This window comes from Miniopterus natalensis, chromosome 2 (assembly GCF_054644295.1).
Source record: "Miniopterus natalensis isolate mMinNat1 chromosome 2, mMinNat1.hap1, whole genome shotgun sequence".
Lineage (NCBI taxonomy): Eukaryota > Metazoa > Chordata > Mammalia > Chiroptera > Miniopteridae > Miniopterus > Miniopterus natalensis.
The window spans coordinates 122,701,928-122,723,458 of record NC_142082.1 but is presented as its reverse complement, the minus strand read 5'-3'; the positions used below and the strand labels follow the sequence as shown (position 1 = coordinate 122,723,458).

The 21,531-nt window shown below is 36.9% G+C and overlaps 1 protein-coding gene and 1 pseudogene across 1 annotated transcript in view; both read left to right on the top strand.

The window, feature by feature from the left end:
• The window catches only part of ZDHHC17 (zDHHC palmitoyltransferase 17), a 78,739-nt gene that overhangs the window by 24,043 nt on the left and 33,165 nt on the right, over nt 1-21,531 (top strand). The window contains exons 2-5 of the mRNA XM_087814527.1: nt 1,918-2,021; nt 8,226-8,348; nt 17,779-17,856; nt 18,701-18,845. Coding sequence (XP_087670653.1) covers nt 1,918-2,021; nt 8,226-8,348; nt 17,779-17,856; nt 18,701-18,845 — 450 coding nt within the window. The remainder of the gene's footprint in view (nt 1-1,917; nt 2,022-8,225; nt 8,349-17,778; nt 17,857-18,700; nt 18,846-21,531) is intronic.
• LOC107526844 (keratin, type II cytoskeletal 8 pseudogene) lies at nt 12,874-14,408 on the top strand (annotated as a pseudogene).

Genomic DNA, 21,531 nt, shown 5'->3' with positions numbered 1-21,531 from the left:
TGAGCCACTGTGGAACCTGGCGCAAATAGAAAAATCAGCAGTATTGATGCTGTCTGTATTTAAAATGCTGATGTGTAGGAATTTTTTTGCCTTGGTTTTTATTTTTAAAGGATAATCCATTAAAATATTTTAAAATCTTAATTACTGAGTGTTTTGGCACGCTCTTAAACTTTGCACTGGCTTCACACTTATCCTGCCTGGCCTGGAGTCCCAGTACATTGGAGAGTACTTTATGTATTGTAGGCTCTCAATACATGTTTTGTTAGATATACAGCATTATTCCTTTTTGCTTGTAAACTACTGCCAGTTTTTATTTTTCTTCAGGTGTCTTTTATCCCTACAGAAGTCAGAATCAAAAGTTTAAAAAATTATTTTTCTAGTGGTAGGGGAGAATAAAATCAGAAAAGAAAATTTAGAAGTGTTACTGATCTAAGAAGTGTCTTTCTTGACTTTACTGAATATAGAGCATCTAGAAATTGAGAACTGTAATTCAATGGAAAAATTAAATAGAAAAGATTTAAAAATATTAAATGGTTAAGTCTTGTGTATTGGTTTGTGTCGTCATTTATTCAGATTGTTGCACATACCCAGAATGCTATACCTGTCTATGTTCAAATTTAACCAGTTCTATTTTAATGGAGTCCAAAAACAATAAAAAAAAAATCACTTTGTAAACTATATGCATTATGCATGTTGTGGATCGTGGTTTAAGACTGATGTCTGTTTTCTCTCTTCTGCTAATGTGGATTTATGATTAGTACTATATTTAAATATTCGCTATAGTGTTTTCATAAGTAACTAATCTGTTGAAAGGTTCTGTACTAAGCTGAATTTGCTTTTGTGACTTTTTAATTCCCTGTCCTTGAAAATATTCAGATTAATAGTCTGCTAAATTTATGGCTCAAACAGATTAATTTTGGAAATTCCCCAACAAATTGAGTGGCTATAGTAATTTAAATAGCCTTTTCCTCCAATAAAATGCCACTCATTTTGAATTATTAAATATCAGTGGTCAAGAGAGCATGAAAGCATGAATTATTCTAAGGATTTCATTCTTTCCAGATACCTTGTTATGCCATATCCTTTTTATTTACATTTGTTTGTGTGCGTGTGTGTGTGTGTGTGTGAGAGAGAGAGAGAGAGAGAGATCAGAATCATAGAAACTTGAATGGGTAATATGAAAGCTCAATATGCTCAATTTCTCTAAAATATATCTCAGTGCTACATTATATTGAGGAAGCTGATTGTGCATAGCAAATTTTGTATTTTAAATAGAAAATTACAGCATATAAGCTTTGATGGATGTAACAGTCTATAAAACAATTGTTTAATTGAATTTTTATATAAAAAGTTAATTTCTTTAAGGGTATTGATATTTTTAATGGGTTTACATTTTATCAGAGCTGTCCATTGTTTCTTATGCACCTAATGGTAGACGATTAACAAGTTCTCCACATCAATGGGTATAAGAAAAGGTAAGACCTGAGACTAATAGAAGAATAATATCCCTGGGTTCCTACCTTTAGGACCTTAGAGTTTATTTGGCATGTGATGAAGGTTTTAAAGTAAAGTGTTAGAGCTAGGGGTAATGCTAGAATAATAGAAAAATTGGTCTAAGAGAACAAGAGTTGATTTGATGAAGAGATAAGAATTTTTACGGAACTAAAGATGAATTTCAGCTACTAATTTGTCACTGTTTTCTAGTCTTGCATCTTTTCTATTTTGAGAGTATGTACCAAGGGGTAGATCTATTTGAACATGGTTTTTCTCTAAAGAGTACAGAACTCAGAAAAAGGTAAAACTTAATCATTTCAGTAATGAACATTCTTCAAATAGTTTAAAAACAGTAGAGAAATATTGAAATGTTTTCTGTACCTTTTCTCAATTCTTGCCTCTGTGTGATTTTCTCTTTAACAGGAAATCAAACCCCAAAGCCATTATAACCATGGATATGGTGAACCTCTTGGACGGAAAACTCATATTGATGATTACAGCACATGGGACATAGTCAAGGCTACACAGTAAGTTTCTGTTGTAGTTGTTTTCTTCTTTGACATCTATTTTTAAAGTGAAATATAAACACATATATTTCTTTGTCTTTATTGACATTCTCTAGTTGGCGAGATATTGTTTTCATGCTTTGGTTCTTTAGACATTTCCCTTAGTTCTTGTACAGATTTTAAATTGCTGATTTAAAATCTTTGTCTAGTAAGTTCAGTGTCTGGTATTCCTCAGGGACAGTTTCTATTATCCCCCCCTCCCCCCATACACACACATGTATGAGTTATACTTTGGAGGTCTTGTAATTTTTTGTTAAAAACTGATTAAGTAATGTAATGTGACAGTTCTGGTTATCAGGTTCTTCCAGGGTTTGTTGTTGTTTGTGACATTTCTAAACTATTCTGTAAAGTCTGTATCTTTGTCTTGTGTGTCCACTGAAGTCTCCACTTGGTTAGTTCATGGTTAGCTAATGATTGGACAGACTCCTTAAAACTTAGAATCACTAAGTTTTGATCTTTGTGGAGGGATTCTTTGTGCATGTTGGGACACTCAACACTCAGCCAGGCAGCTGACAACTCTAACTTAGCCTTCACTTTCTGCTTATTCAGAACCTCAAGGTCAGTCAGAGGTGAGAGCTTAGGGCCATCAAAGGTCTTTGTTGAACATGTGTACACAACCTAGAAGGCCACGCACAACCGTGTGCATGGCCTTCTAGATTTCCAAGAATATGTCTAAGTTTTTTAAAGCCGCTATGGATATCTCATTCCTTAAGTTTTGCTTTTAAGCTTTTTGATTTGTCTGTTGTCTGTTCCAACTACTGTCTGTCCTCTCAAGTAACTGCAGTGTTAAAACATTTGACATATACAACCCCAGGGAGAAGCTTTTAATGAGTTTGAGTGAGATCTGATAGGTAAGTCTTTCAAGTAGACTTCCAGAGAACAACCAGACAGGTCAAATAATGACTCCTCTTTGTGAATGAAGCTTTGAAAGAACTCCATCCCTATTCTGCTCACTTCACTATCAGTACTAGGCATGCAATCTTTCTTTTCAAGGCTGCTGGGCAGCAGAAGATGGAACCATGATATGTTAAAATGCTACCAAGTTTTCTCTTCTTCCTGGAATTCAGTTGTTTTTCTTGATTAAATGTTCCTTGGATTGCTGAGAGCCTTTTGTTTCTTTTCAGACTTCTGAAAAAGTTGACTCTGACAGTCTTTGTCAGATTTTTCTTTACTTTTGTGGAGAGTCAGACTTTCAGAGGTCTTAGTCTGTTAATGTCACCCTACTTTCTTGAATGTTATGTATCAAAAAATCAAAGCACATGTGCCAGTTGTATTTAACAAACAAATTATACTGCTCTACATTCATTTTTCCTTTTGAGACTTTGCATCTTTTGATATATCCTTTCTTTCCTTTGTCATTAAATTCTCTCACCCTACCTAATCCATCATTTCCATCAACAAATATATTATAGCACCTTTTATTTTAAGAAAAAACAACCACCTTTCTTTATCCCTCACATACTCTTCTGATTATCCTATTTTTTGAAAAGTGTCTAAGTATGCTGTGTATAATTTTTGCCTTTAAAAACATTTATTTACATTTTGAAACATTTCAGTCCTACAGAGAAGAATAACTGTCAGATTAAGTAGATGTTAACATTTTGCTATAATTGCCACAGGTTGCTCAGTGTGCTTTTTCCCCGTCTCCCTCAAGGAAACCTCTTGAAATTGCTGTGAATCATTCTCATGAACATTCTTGTACATTTCTACAAATATTTATAAACAAAATATGCTATTGGAATATGTGCTTAAAGCTTATATAAATTGTATTCTACACTACATATCCTTTTGCAGCTTGCTTTTATTAAACTATATAGCTTTTGTGACTTATCGTTGTTAATAAAGACCTAGTTTATTGTGTTTCACTGCTTTATACTATAGTAGTCCCCCCTTGTCTGCAGCTTTGCTTTCTGTGGTTTCAGTTACCTGCAGTTGACCACTGTCAAAAAATATTAAATGAAAAATTCCAGAAATAAACAATTTATAAGTTTAAATTGCATGCTGTTCTGAGCAGTATGATGAAATCTCATGCCTTCTGATTGCATCCCACCTGGGGCATGAATCATTCCTTTGTCAAGCATATTTGTACAACATAAGCCACCTGCCCTGTTAGTCACTTAGTTGCCATCTTGGTTATCAGATCAAATGTTGAGGTACCCCAGTGTTTGTTTTCAAGTAACCCTTATTTTACTTAATAATGGCCCCAAAGCACAAGATTAGTGATGCTGGCAATTTCCTTATGCCAAAGCAAAGCCTTAAAGTGCTTCCTTTAAGTAAAAAGGTGAAAGTTCTCAACTTAAGTCATTTTATCATCTCATCACAAATGGGTGAGTACAGTACAGTAAGATATTTTGAGAGCATGAGAGACCACATTCATGTAAATTTTATTACAGTATATTATAATTGTTTTATTTTATTATTGTTATTAATCTTTTACTATACCTAATTTATAAATTATCATAGGTTCATATGTATAGGAAAAACATAGTATATATAGGGTTTAGTACTATTCACAGTTTCAGGCATTCGCTAGGGGTCTTGGAATATATCTCCTGGGGGTGGGGGGGAATACTGTATTCTATCACTCCTTACTAAGGGACACTTAAAATTTCTTCTACTTTTTCATTATTATAAACATTGTGTCAGTGAATGTGCTTCCACCTGTTTTCCCTGCGCATAGACAAGAGTTTTTCTGACTGCTCAAGTGGAAGTTCTGGCTTGTTTAGGAAGTTCTTTTTCAACATTAGCAGTTATTGCCAAATTGATTTCCAAAGTGGTTGTATCAGTTTATACTTCCAGTATAGAAATAGAGTTCTTTTTCACTGCATTTTTGCTGAATTCTAGTTTTGTCACACTTGATAATTGTTGTCAGTTTGATAGTTGTGAAATAGGTTTTTCTCTTTTTTGATGGGCCTTTCTCTGATTACAGGTGGTAGTGAATATATTTCCTGTGTTTATTGATCATTTGAGTTTCTTCCTGTGTGAATTGCCATTTCAGATCCTTTACCTACTTTGAGTTCTTTTGTCTTTTTGTAGTTTGTAAAAGTTCTTTATATATTTTCATGGAGTCTACTATGAACTTAGTGGGATCTGTGTCCCTTTAATGCCTTCCCAGAGTTCCCTATCTGCCACTCTCCCAGCCTCTTCCCACCCCTCAGTCTCTTCCCACCCCCCAGTCATGGAGCTCACGATTCAATACTCCTCTCCAGTGTGTCCAAATTTGTAGTATATTGTTCTCCTGAAACAATGTGCTTGCACCTTCTCTGGAAACCTGGACGTCCACAAAGACTCTCTCATCTGTGGGTGATTGTCTACGACAGTGTTTTCCAGAGTTTTCCTGAGCACTCAGACCATAGCCTATAGGGGCTAGAGCCAGTTCATGGACCATTTGCAGGAGCTACAGCTGGGGTTGAGGTCTTTGTTCCTATTACCCAATACGTGAGTCAACGAGGCTTCTCCCAGCATCCTTGGCATGTGGTGCTGGATCCCACAGCTCCCACAGAGGCACTTTTGTCTGTGCATAGATACAGAATTATTGTTGGAGGGGGAATAAAGTGATGGATGTCTTACACCACCATGATGCTGATGTTACTCTGTGGTCCATTTTCAAATACTCTTTTTCTTCCATTTGTTTAGTCTTATGTAGTACCACATTGTTTTAATCATTTCTTAGTCTTCAGAATTGATACAGCTGTTCTTGGCCTTTTACTCTCACAAATGAATTTTAGGATTCCATTTGGGAATTTCATGAGATAAATTCATTTAGGATTTAAATTATAATTTCATTGCATTTATAGATCAATTTGGAGGAAATTGGTGTATGTATTTTATGTATACGTTAAAGGCGTACTTTAATGTCTTTCGTTAATCTTTTTTATAGTAAGACCGGTGTAATTAAACATGCTTTATTATTATTATTTTAGATGGTTTAATATTTTATGTTAAAACATGGAAATTTAATCCTAAATTGATTTTATTTAGATACTTTGTTTTATTTTATTCTCACCGGAGGATATTTCTTCCGTTGCTTTTCAGACAGAGTGGAAGGGAGAGAGAAAGAAACATCGATGTCACATCGATTGGTTGCCTCCCCACATGCCTGCAGCCAAGGTACTTGCCCTTGGCTGGAATCCAGCCCAGGACCCTTCAGTCCCCAGGCCATCACTCTAACCATAGATCCAAACTGGCTAGGGCAGATACTTTGTTTTAATGATTGATTGATTGATTGATTGATTGATGCTGAAAAAAAGATATAACCTCACAAAGATACATAATTCCCTAGTGGAAGAATTACAATGAATGCTGCATTTACTAAGTCACAGTAATTACTTTTTTAGTATTAATCACTAAGCAAAGATTTTATTGATCTTTACCTTATAAATATCCATTTTCCAATGACAGTCCTTGCAAACTAATCAGGTTTTGGCATTTTTGTAATTATAACAAATAGGTTCACGCGTTAGAAAATTGTATCAAAATTTTTTAGTATGTCCATATGAGAAGGATTTTAGAGGTTATGTATTGAAATATTTCAGAAATTATATAATGATGGCAACATTTCCAAACATAGTTTTTAAAAAATATTCTCTTTATAAAAAGCAGGTTTTTTCTGAAATAAAAGTAGTCACTTTCTTACTATTGTCTAAAATACTCCCTTTGCCTTGAAGGGGAATTGACTATCTCCCCTTCTTAAGAATATATGGTTGCTAGCATACTACTCACAGTTATTTGGCATTACTATCCCCCCCCCCCACACACACACACACAAGGCCAGCAATTTGAAACACTTGTCTTTTTTGTTAAAGGGAAAATGGATGCATACTCACTTTAATTGTTAAAAAAATACCCAGTGATTTTCTGTATGGTTAAAAAGATTTTCATGGTCACTTATCTCATTCAAAGTGTGAAGTAGATTATGCTTGTTAAGGTAACATGCCTAGTTCACTTAACTGGGCACATGTAAACGATTTTCTGAAAAATAACAAGGTACTGAAGAAGGTACCACTGTCATCTCCTGTGATTTGTGTGGAACTCTTGCTCTTTCCTTAGGTTGATTTCACATGTGTGTGTGTGGGCGTGCGTGCATATGTGTGTATACACATGCAGTACAGAGCCAGTGAGGGCAACAATGTGAAAGCTATACCAAGTATCAGTAAAGCTTAATTTCTGTATTAGCTAAGACAGGAATATAGGTACAAATTTTAATATTTGCTTTGATTGTCCCATTAATGTGCCACTCCTACCCCAACCTCATCCTATGGTGTGCCTTCCCCATTTTGGAGACCACTCTGATTTAGAAATTACAAATATAGTTAAAGTTCATTTAAATTTGCTTTTGTGTCTCAAATTTCCAAGCACCCAATATTTTGTTTAGGATAAAGTTGTTGGTTCTTGAGGCTTGAAGATGGATTCTTGGTGGTTTATTGTACTGTTCTCTCTGTTTTTGCATATGCTTGAACATTTCCATAATACAAAGTTTTAAAAAATGTATGCTGCCTCACAATGACCAGAAGTGGAAAGGTGGGGGAAAGGATCAGGCTCTTTGCATGTGCCTTTCTTCTTTATCACATATGAACATCTTTACTAGGACTCTCCCAATAGATTTTCTCTTACGTTTCATTTGCTTGAACTCACAAGACTCTTTCCCCCACCCACCCCACTTCCCACCCCTACATGTCCTTTTAAAATTTGCCTTCATGAATATCTAAGCTAAATTTGTAAATAAAGAATCCTGAGGCTTGTAAAACATCCTTTCTTCTTGATGTTCTTATAAATCATTGATATGTTCTTTGTTACTGCTTTTTTATGTCTTTCATATTTTTAAACATAATTGTATGTACTTTTATAAGCTGCCTCAAGTGTTTCGTGGAATAAGATAAGTAGTGATATAAATAAAAACAAACAACTGATAGATGTTTGATTTCTGGTATTCTTTTCTCTTCCACCTAATGAAATATTGCATTCTTATAGATGAGACAAAAACTATAAAATGAAATAGTAAAAACTGTTGGAATATTGATATGTTAAAAATAGCATTTTATGTTGAGAAGTTTAATTTCCAGGTATCAAAATGGAGCATTATTTTCTTCTGAAAATGTTATTTTTAGATTTAAATTTCTTGTCAAATAGTAGTAATAACCTCTGTTTTTCTTTTTTTTTTTCAAGATATGGAATATATGAACGTTGCCGAGAATTGGTGGAAGCAGGTTATGATGTGCGGCAACCAGACAAAGAAAATGTTACACTCCTCCATTGGGCTGCCATCAATAACAGAATAGATTTAGTCAAGTATGTGTTTTCTATATCTTTAAGTAGTTAGTTATAAAATTATTAGAAATTATTATAAAAATAATTTCTAAAAATCATAGCTTTGAAAATGTAGATTCTTTGTACCCTTTTTCCTGAAAAATTTTGTTTTTAACATCTATTGAATGCTTACTATGTACCAGGTACCGTGCTGAGTGCTTCTCCATGTATATTTCCTTTAATTTTAATTTTGGAAGTAACCCTATATGAAAAATAACAATTACTGCTCTCCTACTGATATAGAAACTGAACCATAAAGAGGTTAAATACACTACTGATGACATACAGCTCATAAAGATTGGAGTCAAGAGGTTAACTCCAGCAGTCCAACTTACAGCCTACATTCTAAATATGAATTCTGTAGGGAAAAGTTACAAAAGGAAAGAGGGGGGTTAAAAAGGTAAAAGGTAATAATAATTTGATTTAACTATTCATACTAGAATAAGTGATGAATACGAACTAAGTATAAAATGATTTTTATTACTGTTAATCTGCTGGTTTAGTATTAATAAGAGGTAGTTAAATAAGCAAGAGTCAGATGATAGAAATCTTTCTTAGTAAGTCCGCTTTAGTAGTCTTACAATTTGGAAATAATATCTTTAAAGATAAACCTGAAACAAACTACTTGCAAATGTGCAGTTAAGTACAGCACACAGAGTCTATAGGCAAGTAAGATATTAATGTCACATAAAAGAATTAAGTAATATCTGAAGCATTGAACTCCATGAATCACTTTCTTCCAGAGAGCATATTTTCATTTCATTTGTTCCTTTTTTTCCTTAATGTGCCTCTAACTTTCCCTCTGCTTTCAGTATGGGTCTCCTAAAGTCTAATTTTGTTTTTGCTTGTTGGAAAATTTTTTGTGTGTTTTTTAATCTTCACTCAAGGATATGTTTTTATTGATTTTGGAGAGAGAGGAAGGGAGGGGAGGAGAGAGAGAGAGAGAGAGAAACATACATCGATGTGAGAGAGAGAGACATTGATTGGTTGCCTCCTGAATGTACTCTGACTGGGGATCGAACCTACCACCTAGGTATGTGCCCTGATCGGGAATCAAACGTATAACCTTTTGGTGTACGGGACAATACTCCAACCAACTGAGCTACCTGGTGAGGGCAGGAAAATGTTTTTAATCTCTACTAGTGAAGGAAATTTTCACATAGTATAGAAATCTAGGTTGGCAGCTTTTGTTTTGTTTTTGAAAATACCATTCTACTGTTTTCTGGCTTCTGTTACTTTTGAGAAATCAGTCTTAAATATTGTGCTTTTGGAGGCTTTTCTCCCCTGTGGATGTTTTAAGATTTTCCCTTTGTTTTTGGTTTTTGGCAGTTTCATGATGATGTAGCTAGGTGTATATTGCTTTGTATATACCCCAAATGGCACTGCAAGGAAGTCTTGATTCCGTGGATTGATGTTTTCATCAGTTCTGGAAAAATCTCAGCCATATTTCTCCAAATATTACTCTGCCCCATTCTCTTTTTTGCTCTCCTTCTGGAACTCCAGTTAAATGTATGTTTGACCTTTTCATTGTATATTGTCTCTTATCATCTCTTCTGTGTGTTCTATCCTTTTGTCTCTGCTACATTCTGGAAACTTCTTCTGACTTGTCTTGCAGTTTATTTTCTGTTTATGTATAATCTATTAAATCTATTCGTTGTGTTTCTAATTTTGTTTATTTTTAAGTTCTAGAATTTTTTTTTAAAACATGTATTAGTGAAAAGCTTAACAAATGCCCATCTTGGTAGCACAGGTTCTCCCCTTAGTTGGTGGGTGTTCGCCCTGTAGCAGCCATGGGCTCCAAGAACAGGCCTGAGTGTGGTAGTGCAGCACCAGCTGGAGCACAGCCATGAGCAGAGACTATGCTGGGCTGCTGGAGCCCAGGGTGATGGATGACATTATAGTTCTGGATCCTGACCTTCCTGGTGGGCACTTATGTTCACTAGGCCCAGGATTTATTCCACAGCCAAATGAAGGGCGTACCCCATCCTCTGCCGAAGAGCCATTTTCACGCTGTCAGGAGCAAAGCAAAGGGCCCATGGAGCCAGCAAGCTGGATAACTGTGGGCTAAGAACCGACAACTATGAGGCCAAATCTGGGTCTCAATTTACAACACACAGGGATCAAACCTTTGAAATAGCCAAAGGTCACCTTCAGCCAAGAGGCAGCAGTCCAGCAAACCAGATATTAATATGATAGGACAGTTTTCATTCCCCTCAGTAAATAACCACTGGCCCAAGCCCTCGGCCACCCCAGCTGTCAAGGACCCTCCTCAGGACCCTTTGGACAAACCCATAATCTAGCAACTCTCAGGTCAACACAGAAGCCTGTGGAGACAGTGCTCTGGCTTCTGGCGCCCTCCCTAAGGGCAGCAGTTCCCTACCAGCTGTTAAACATTTTTATCACCACCTGGACAGAGCTTAGTATTTTCTTATCACCTTCCACAGACGTCTTTCTAAGGTCTCTTTCAGCAGAAGTAGCTGATTTGCAACTACATTAATACAACAGAAACACAAAGAGGGAGCTGAAAACATTATAGGAATGAGACGGGGTGGGAGCTGACTTCCCCTCCATCAAGAGGATGGGCCCAGGGTTCTCCTGGCACATGCAGCTTGCTCCCAAACTTATTTTCTACAGAAATGAAATTGTTGCCCAAGGTGACCCAATGAAGCAAAATATAAATTCTGCTTTGAGTTAAGTGGAATCAACCATTTTGAAAAATCCCTGCTGACGATTAAGGAAGTTGGTTTCTCTAATTTTATAGCTCTGGATATATTAATGTCACCTGCTTTTCAATGGACAGTGAAGATGTACAGAGAGAATATAGTGGGGTTTAGCTGACCAAAAGAATGAGCAGCAGGGCCTGAAGTCTGGTCTGGGTCCTTGAGTCATTATTTTGAACATAGTTTTTTGTTTGTTTATTTTTTTACCAGCAACCTTGCAATACACTGGATGAGCAAGGGTGGTTCTAGTCCTAGACCATCGAGAGAGACAGTATAAAAAACAACACAATAGGCAGTGTCATATGTAGGTTTGCTTAGAGAAGGGCTAAGGATTACAGGAGGGGCACCTGTAGGAGGGGCGCACAGTCCAGCTGAACTGGGTAGGGTTCTCATAAATGACTTTTTGAGAGAAGCCTGAAACTTCAAGAGAAAATAGATCAAAACTACAATGAGATACCACTTTTACATCCATTTTAATGGCTCTCATCAAAAACTCAAAAAGTAGCAAATGTTGGTGAGGATGAGGACAAATTGGAACCCTTAGGCACTGCTGGTGAGGATGTAGGTGAGCAGCCAGTGTGGAAAACTGCACCGCGGGTCGCTCTTCAAAAACTAACCTAGAACTACCATATGATTCAGCCGTTTCACTCCTGAGTCTGCACACCCAAAAGAACTGAAAGCAGGGACTTGAATGGTTACTGGTACACCCGTGTTTGTGGCAGCATTATTCACAATAGTCAACAGTGGAAGCAATCCAGGTGCTCATCGATAGATGAGTGGATAAACAAATGTGGATAAACAAACGTGCGGGCTATACATAAAATGGAATATTATTCAGCCTTAAAAAGGAAATTCTGACACATTACAAATGCATGAACCTTGAGGACATTATGCTAAATGAAATAAGCCACACAAAAGGACAAATATTTTATGATTCTACTTATATAAAGTACCTAAAATAGTCAAATTCATTGACAGTAAGTAGAATGGTGGTTGCCAAGGGCTAATGGGAGAAGAAAATGGGGAGTTGTTGTTTAATGGGACAGAGTTTCAATATGGGAAGATGAAAAGGTTCAGAAGCTGGGTGGTGGTGATGGTTGTACAAGGTGAGTGCACTTCATGCCTTTGAACTGTACACTTAAAATCATTAAAATTGTCATTTAAAAAACAAACCCCAAACCCCCATGTATTAGCTAAATATTTGTCCCTGAAATTTTCAATCTTGTCTTATATACTTGGACATAGTAAAAATACTTATTTTATAATCTGTGTCTGAGAATATATAGCATTTTGAGTCGGGGGAGGTCTGTATCTGTTATATTGTTCCTAAGGTTTATATTCCTAATGTTTTCCATGGAAAGTCTTCCAATTATTTCTCAGCTTTTACCCTAATGTAATAAAATAGGAAAGATTAGCTCAGCCTCTTCAATAGTTTGCTTCTTACCTTAAGATTCTTAATGAACAACAGCCAATAATGCATGCATTCTCTAATTTCAGTTTGATTTCAAGTCAAGGCTTTATTAAAGAATATGGCCTTTATAAAAAATATGGAGCTTATAATTTTCTGAGAACACACAGTGTGTGTGACATTCCTCTGGCAACATGTCAGTTTTTTCCTTTATCCCCAATTTTGTGGAAGCTTATTGTGCATTAATAGGTTTCTATTTATTATTTAAAAATTCAGTTTATGGCTATTAATTTGCCACTTTTAGCCTAGAAACTTGCCTTTTTAGTTTAGGGAAGTAGTCTTGCATTGTGCCCTCAAGAATACCTCATTTTTGGCCTCCACTCCAGCCTCCACCATGTCCACAGGGTGACCCAGAAGACCTACAAGGTGTCCACCTCTGGCCCCCGGGCCTTCAGCAGCCGCTCGTACTTGAGTGGGCCCGGCACCCACATCAGCTTCTCGTCTTTTTCCCGGGTGGGCGGCACCTACCAGGTCGGCCTGGGCACCAACATGAGTCTGGCTTGGGGTTACGGCGGGGCTGGGAATATGGGGAGCATCACGGCTGTCCAAGTGAACCAGAACCTGCTGAGCCCCTTGAAGCTGGAGGTGGACCCCAACATCCAGGCGGTGCGCAACCAGGAGAAGGAGCAGATTAAGACCCTCAACAACAAGTTTGCTTCCTTCATCGACAAGGTGCGGAGCTGGGAGCAGCAAAATAAGATTCTGGAGACCAAATGGAACCTCCTGCAGCAGCAGAAGACAACTCGCAGTAACATGGACAACATGTTTGAGAGCTATATCAACAACCTTCGGCAGCAGTTGGACACGCTGGCCCAGGAGAAACTGAGGCTGGAGGCAGAGTTTGGCAACATGCAGGGGCTGGTGGAGGACTTGAAGAATAAGTACGAGGATGAGATCAACAAGCGCACAGAGATGGAGAATGAATTTGTTCTCATCAAGAAGGATGTGGATGAAGCTTACATGAACAAGGTGGAGTTGGAGTCCCGCCTGGAAGGGCTGACTGATGAGATCAACTTCTACAGGCAGCTGTATGAAGAGGAGATTCATGAACTGCAGTCCCAGATCTCCGACACATCTGTCCTGTCCATGGATAACAACCTCTCCCTGGACCTGGACGGCATCATCGCCGAGGTCAAGGCCCAATACGAGGAGATCGCCAACCGCAGCAGGGCTGAGGCTGAGACCATGTACCAGATTAAGTACGAGGAGCTGCAGACGTTGGCTGGGAAGCATGGGGATGACCTTGTGCCGCACGAAGACTGAGATTTCTGAGATGAACTGGAACATCAGCCAATTCCAGGCTGAGATTGAGGGCCTCAAAGGCCAGAGGGCTTCCCTGGAGGCTGCCATCGCTGATGCCGAGCAGCGTGGGGAGCTGGCCATCAAGGACGCTTAGGCCAAGGTGGCTGAGCTGGAAGCTGCTCTGAAAAATGCCAAGCAGGACATGGCCCGGCAGCTGTGGGAGACCAGGAGCTCATGAACGTCAAGCTCGCCCTGAACGTGGAGATTGCCACCTACAGGAAGCTGCTGGAGGGCGAAGAGAACCAGCTGGAGTCTGGGATGCAGAACATGAGTATCCACACCAAGACCACCAGTGGCTACTCAGGTGTGCTGAGCCCATCTTATGGGAACCTCAACTATGGCATGGGCTTCCAGGCCAGTTTGGGCTCTGGTGGGAGCTCTGGCTCCTTCAGCCACACCAGCTCCTCCAAGACAGTGGTTGTGAAGAAGATTGAGACCCGCGATGGGAAGCTTGTGTTGGAATCATCTGATGTCCTGGCTAAGTGAATGACTACTGCTGTCCCTCCTGTCCTCCAAGCCTGCGAGAAAGGAGCTGTGCAGGGGAGCAGCGGGCACAGGAGACCCGCCTGAGGCTCAGCCTCAGTCCTCAGCTTACCCTTGGGGTGGGAGAGTTTACTGCCAGGGGGACTACCTTTTTCCTATGTCCACAACATAAAAGCGAAAACAAGTGTTTTTGTCCAAAATAAAATCTCAGCTGGCTCAGCGAACAACAACAACAAAAGAATACCTCATTTTTGTTTTCTGTTTGTTTTTTTTCTTTCAGGAACTCTTATTTGTCAGATACTAGAACCAACCAAATGGATTCCTTTTTTTCCCCCCAAGCTTTATTCCAGCTACCTTTTGTTTCCCAGTATAGCAGTTGTACTTTGGAGAGATTTTCATAACATGTCTTCTGATCCCTCTTTTTCATTCTAATTTTATCAAACATATTTTCAATTTTCAAGCATTCTTTCTAGATCTCTATTACCTCTACCCTTAAAAAAATATTTTCGCCTGGTCGCGCATGGCTCAGCGGTTGAGCGTTGACCTGGGATCCAGGCGATCGGGTTTCGATTCCTGGTCAGGGCACATGCCCAGGTTGTGGGCGCAATCAGTGACTCTCTCATCATTGATGTTTCTATCTCTCTCTCCCTCTCCTTTCCTCTTTCTGAAATCAATAAAGATATATTTAAAAAAATATATTTTGTTCTTATGTCATGGGTATATTATCTTTTGGAACATATTAATTGTAACTTTTGTGTTTTTTAAGTTTTTCTTCTCTATATATTGTCTATTTATTTTGGACCTCTTCCATATTTTGGTCTTTTTCCATATTTGAAGTTTTACTCAATTATCTGGTCCTATTTGGCCATTCTTATTTAGGAGAGACATAAAGAAACTGATTGCTCTCTGGCCAGTGTGGCTCAGTTAATTGGGTGTTGTCCAGTGCACCGAAAGGTTGCTGGTTCAATTCCTGGTCAGGGCGCATGCCTGGGTTTCGGGCTCAGTCACTTGTAGGGGACATGCAGGATGCAGCCAATCCATGTTTCTCTCTCTTGCTCTTTCCCTCTCTCTCGCTCTCCCTGTTTCCCCCTCCCTCTCTCTCTAAAAATCAATAAAAACCTTTAAAAAAAACCTGATTGGAAGTTGTGGGGCTTAGAGAGTTTACAACCGGAACCTCCCAAATTTCTGTTCCTGTACTTTCTCTAGGGTTGTTTAGTTTCTCTAAGAGAAGAATCGTCTAATCTGTGGGGAGGGCCTAAGCAGCTGTCTGGCTACCTTCTGACCTCAGCAAGGAAAATGGCTTGGGATTCTTGTTGTTTAGCATGTAAACTTTCATTGAATTGCTACATTTTTAGTAAAATATTTTATATGGTTCTCTGATTTAATTCCCCAAGTCTCAAACTTCTCAGGTAAAGGTGTCCAGAATACACCTTTTGGCAAAGGCTGATAGTTGAGTTTTAAAAAAAAAATCAACATGGCCCTGAGGCTGAAGCCTGTCACCATCATACTTCAGGGTTGCATTTACTACTACAATAATATTAAAATTTTGAGTAGTCACATTTTAAGATGTAACAGTATAGTTTCCACTGTACTGTTAAAAGTATTCAGTGAATACTTTTCTGGTACTCTCAGCTGCTTGATTGCTTCCATGTCACTAAAATGCCTATTTGTGATATTAAATACTCACTTTCAGTGAGAATGCAGCAACTTATATTGACTTTCAACCAGTGTTTATATTTACAGTCCAGCTTCTTCAGAGGTAACAATTGCCTTTAATCCTTTAGCTTTTCTAGGGTTTTATAACATATTCTGGTTTTCTTCTCATTGGTGTCCCTCTCAAGAGACAGAGTTTTAGCTATTTGCTTTTCATTTTTCAAATACTTGTTGCTATCTCTTGTTCATTGATGGTCCCTTCTCAAAACCTGGGGAACAATAGTACCTGCAATAGCATTCCTTGTTAATAACCTTCTTCTAGTATTGCAGGGACACTTGATTTTAAAAATAAGCATACCGTCTTTTCAGGAGTGTAGTTTTGAGCTAGGGTCTTATAGCTACAAAGAATAACATGTAATAAAATATATAGTACTTCTCTTCCAGGAGTTTATAATGAAAAGGTAATAGAAGTGATTATTTTTTAGCATGGAGGGAAAAAATTCCTATTTTCTTGTGAAAAAAGTTGTATTTTAGAACCTGTTGGAAATCACTGTCATAGCACTAGCATGTATTTCAAATGTGAGTAAAAATAACTCTCAGGAACAGATATATCGACTGTGAGAGAAGGTAATGAAATTGGTTTTTGAAAAAATGCCAGTTGGAATTTCTCAAAAAATATTTCCTATCAAAGCTGTTCTTTGAGCTGTACTTCTCTTTGGGCTCCAAATACAATTTTCAACTGTTATATGTCTACCAGGTACCTTAAGAAACAATTTAGGACTAGTTAAATATCTGTGTTCAGATTATAAATATATTCTGTATTTTTGTTCAAAATTTACAAAATTTAAAACTGAAAATAATTTTAGACTGAAAATAATTTAGTCTGGAAATATTTAAGTTACTTCAAACTATTTTACATGATAGAGTGGAGTAGGACTCTTCACTGCACAATGCTTTATAAGTACCAATTTAATAAATATATACAGCAGAAAATTTCTGAATCAAGCTTGCAAGTATGAGTATATGAAATGTTTAGAATTATGTATATTAAGAGTGATTGCATTAAACTTAGGACAGTTTAAGAGCATCAATATACATACATTGTCAGGCATTTGACATTAAAATGTCTTAAAATCATTTATATTCAAGAGTCGTTGCATTGATTATACCCAAAGCAAGCTTTATAAGCAGCAGCTAGGTCCTGTTCATTTCACAGGATATCAAGGTGTTATGACATTAATATATTAAGCAATGAGGTTGCTCTTTCTTTTTAAAGGAATGGCTTTAAAGGCATAACAAATAAGGCTCATAAAAAACCTTTGTGTTATACTTTATATTTATAAAATTCTTTCATGTGTATTGTTTGATTTAGTCTACAGTAATCTCGTGAGGTAAATAAAGCTTAATAAGTTGAGCTTCTACCCATGGTAGACTAAGTGTCTAGCATGTTCTACAAAGCTTTTCTAATTCCAAGATTCTCCCTGCTGCTATCTGATCCAGATCTTTGTGGTTCTCTGCTTGCTTTTTTATATGATTGTTTGGTATTGCTTTTCTTTTTGGCAACTTAAAAAAATTTTTTTCCCTTTTACTTTTAGAACAAAAGAAAGTGATTAGTTTGATATAAAATTTTGCTAAATATATTTTTTAAACTATCACAAATGATTATTTATTTTCAAAGGGACAAACTAGCATGAGATCTAAAATGGAAAACTTTTCTTTATTTTTACATAATTTTTAAAAATTGAAAATGAAAACTGTGTAAATTATTTAAAATTTTGTCTTATAGATACTACATTTCGAAAGGTGCTATTGTGGATCAGCTTGGAGGAGACCTAAATTCAACTCCATTGCATTGGGCCACAAGGTTTAAATTTGCTTCTGGATTTTTTTCCTTTTGGTTTCTTTATTAGTCTTTAACTAGCAACTTTTTAATGATATGCTAAAATGAATAGGAGAACTTATACCAATAGTATATTAACATCATTATTATTATACTAATGTATTGCTGTTTAGTGTTACCTGCATTAGAATCAAAGTTTATTGTCCAAAATTTCCTTAGGGAATTAACCATGCTTATATTAATCTAGTTAGTTATATGATTGGGTTAAACTTTAGATTTGTAAATGTAATAATACTTTTGCACCCTGTATATATTTACAGTTGCCCAGTTTAGCAGACGATTAACCCTTTGCGGTCGTATTAAATTTGAACATGGGTGTCGTACTGGTCGGAATTAATTTCCATTGAAAGAGCAGTGATACATAACATGCAAGATTATGAAGGATAAACAAGAGAAATTATGAACTGATACATGAATGAATAGAGTTAAGATTCGTTCGGTTCCTTGCTGTGGTGGCTGAGAACAGACATATGACTGGAACGGTAAAAAAGCTTTGGTGACTGAAAGTAGACAAACGACCGCAAAGGGTTAAGATCATATTGGAATAGGATTAATAGAATATAGTAACTATTTGTTACATATTTAAAGAAGTTATGAGTATCTCTAAATTTTTAAGGATGGTTATTCCAGTTAAGAATTAAAAACCATGAACCCTAAATGTATCTTGACATATGCCTGTTATAAAATAACTTTTAAAAGGTATTTGTGTTATCTTTTTTTACTATTACCCTATTTTAAAAAAAGATCTTTCCAGAGGATACTGTGTGAAATAACTATATATCTAAGTGTTTATTCTGTTATGTTTCAGACAAGGCCATCTCTCTATGGTTGTGCAGCTAATGAAGTATGGTGCAGATCCTTCATTAATCGACGGAGAAGGATGCAGCTGTATTCACCTGGCTGCTCAGTTTGGACATACCTCAATTGTTGCTTATCTCATTGCAAAAGGGCAGGTAAGAAATCAGAAGGGTGTGGGTTTTAATCAGCTGTTCTTCATGGTTTAAATGCCTGGTATCATTGATGTTACAAGTATAACAACCTGGTGATATTTAATTAATGCTTCCTGATGGATGAAGAGAAGAAATAAGTATGTAGTTAGTTTGATATTCAGCTATCTAATACTTAATGTAGTTAACAGAAAGGTAATCGTGAACCACAGAATAGTTCATTAAGTTGGTCTTTTTTATTTCTGAGACTGATAGAGGTGAATCCCAGAAAGTAAGGAAGAAAATTTAGGTATTTTTAAAAGATATGTCACCTGACTTCATTTAAACTCTCTGAACATGTTACTGGCTATTTCCTATATTAAGTTCCTCCTGAGGGGGTTAGATTCTTTAAGGTTAGTCTTTCTGCTTCTGCCAAGCGAAGGACTGCTTCCTACGTGTCAGAAAACTTCTCTTGACTTGATTTTTCCTGAATGTGCACTGACTATAATCATGTTAAATATTACAAGTTTATATGCACCATGTTTTTGTAGTAAATGTATTTTTTTTAAAGGAATATCACTCTGTTTTTCTTTCATGTGTTTTCTCTGATTATACTTAACATTAGTTTTATAGCTAAGGAGACAAATGATTTTAATTCATTGTGATTAACATATATTTGTTATTTTAATTTAAACTTTTATGCTAGTTTAGAATTTGAATAGTATTTATTTTATGAATCCCTTAAGATATTTGTTGTTGGCAGTGTCAAGCAATGACAGTTGTGTGTTGTGCAATATAGCTTAGGAAAGGAGGTATAGACTGGTTAATTACTGGAGACGGGAGTTTATTACTGTATTAAGAAACTACCCCAAAATCTATGGCTTAAGAACAACACCAACCATTTTATATTTCACAATTCTGTGGTTTGGTCTTGATTAGGTGGTTCTTGTGATAATTGGCTGGGGGCTGCAGTCATCTGGGGGCTAAGCTGAGCTAGAGGGTAGCTCACTTAAACATACTTTGTACTTTTGTAGGAATGGCTAAAAGGCTGGGCTCAACTGGAATGTTGAGACAGCGTGGCCTCTATCTTTTTCTCCATGCAATTTCAGAACTTCCTCTCCACAATACCCCTCCAGTGGTCTCTGCAGCAGAGGAAGTGGACTTCTTACATGGTGGCTCAGAGGTCCCAACAGAACAAAAGCAGAAGCTGCTCTGCCTTTTTTAAGTCTTAGGTCTTGAACTGGCACAGCAGCATTTCTCCATTCTTTCAGTTAAAACAAGTAGTAGAGCCAGACCATGTTCATTGTGGGAGCACAAGGGCTTGAATACCGCGAGATGAGGTTTACTTAGGGCCATCTTTGGAGGCCAACTACCACAGAGGGGTATCCTTGTTCTCCCACTGTTCCTTCTAGACTGGTGGTTGAAGGAATAGATAGTGCTGTAGCATAGGACAATATCTTTAGTGGCTTTCTGTATTGCAGATATAAATTTACAATACTCATTCACTTTTTTCTTTCAGTTTTTAACTGGGTAAGGAAGATGTAAATTTTTGAGTCTTCGTGGTCTTTTTGTTAGCTTATTGATTTTGGAGCTTGGATGATTTCAGTAATCATTTTAATTCTGGCCTAGGAGGTAGGCTATAAAATTCTTAAAGGGTAGAGATTTCCACCTGTCACAGTACTTTTGTACACTAAATGCATGCTGATGCTAATAAATGTCTGACAAATAATTACTTTTTCATGAGTAAATTTTTTTTCTGCTTACAAAAGTAACATATACAGAATGTAATATATTCAAACATAATAGAAGAGTATGAGTCAGAAAATGAAATTTTACTTCTCCCTTACTCTCCCCCTAATGAGGTCACTTCCTTTAACAGTTTAGTATATATTTTTCCAGCGTATTTTTCCTTATATAATATATTGTAAAACACTCCTCTAATGTGCGTTACATCATACTTTGAATGGGGTCCAAAGTCCTTTTCTAGCCTCTAGAACTATGTGTGATCTAGCCCTGGATACCTCTCGAGCTTATCTTCTATCATCTCCCTCTGACTCTGCTTAAACTACCGCGGTCGTGCGGCTTCTTAAGCAACCCTGACATGCTATTGTCTTAGGGCGTTTTTGCTTGCTATTTCTTCTGCTTGGTAAATCCTTTCCTCAGATAGTCACACAGTTCCCTCTCTTCAGTCAAATGTTCTATCCAATTTTATTAGTTTTCATTAGTTCCCAATTATAAATAATAATAAATAAGTATATTTTTATTTCTTCTTTCTCTTCGCTTTCATTGACTTTAGTCAATAATATTGTCCTTCTTAGTATTAACTTTGTTCTGATAAATATAACTACATTTCTGTTACTTGATTTTTCAGCTCTAAAGAACCTCCTTTGACTTATAGCTGTTCCAGGTTAGGCACTCATCATACTTTTTTTCAACCTTTTTCTATTTTCCCTCTCACTTTTTGTTAATTGGATCAATTTTACATTTTTAGGGCATAGAGCATTTTCATACAGTTTGTCATTCTATTCTTCACAAATGTTTCATTTTAGTTATACTGTTAAATATATTTAGTGTTCACTATGATTTTCAGGAGAAAAAGGGAAAATGCTAAATTATGGATCCCTGTTGATTATTGGAAGTCCATAAACTTTTGGTCTGGGCTTATTAATTCTTCGTAATAGAGAATACCCATACATCCAGGCTGAACTTGGAA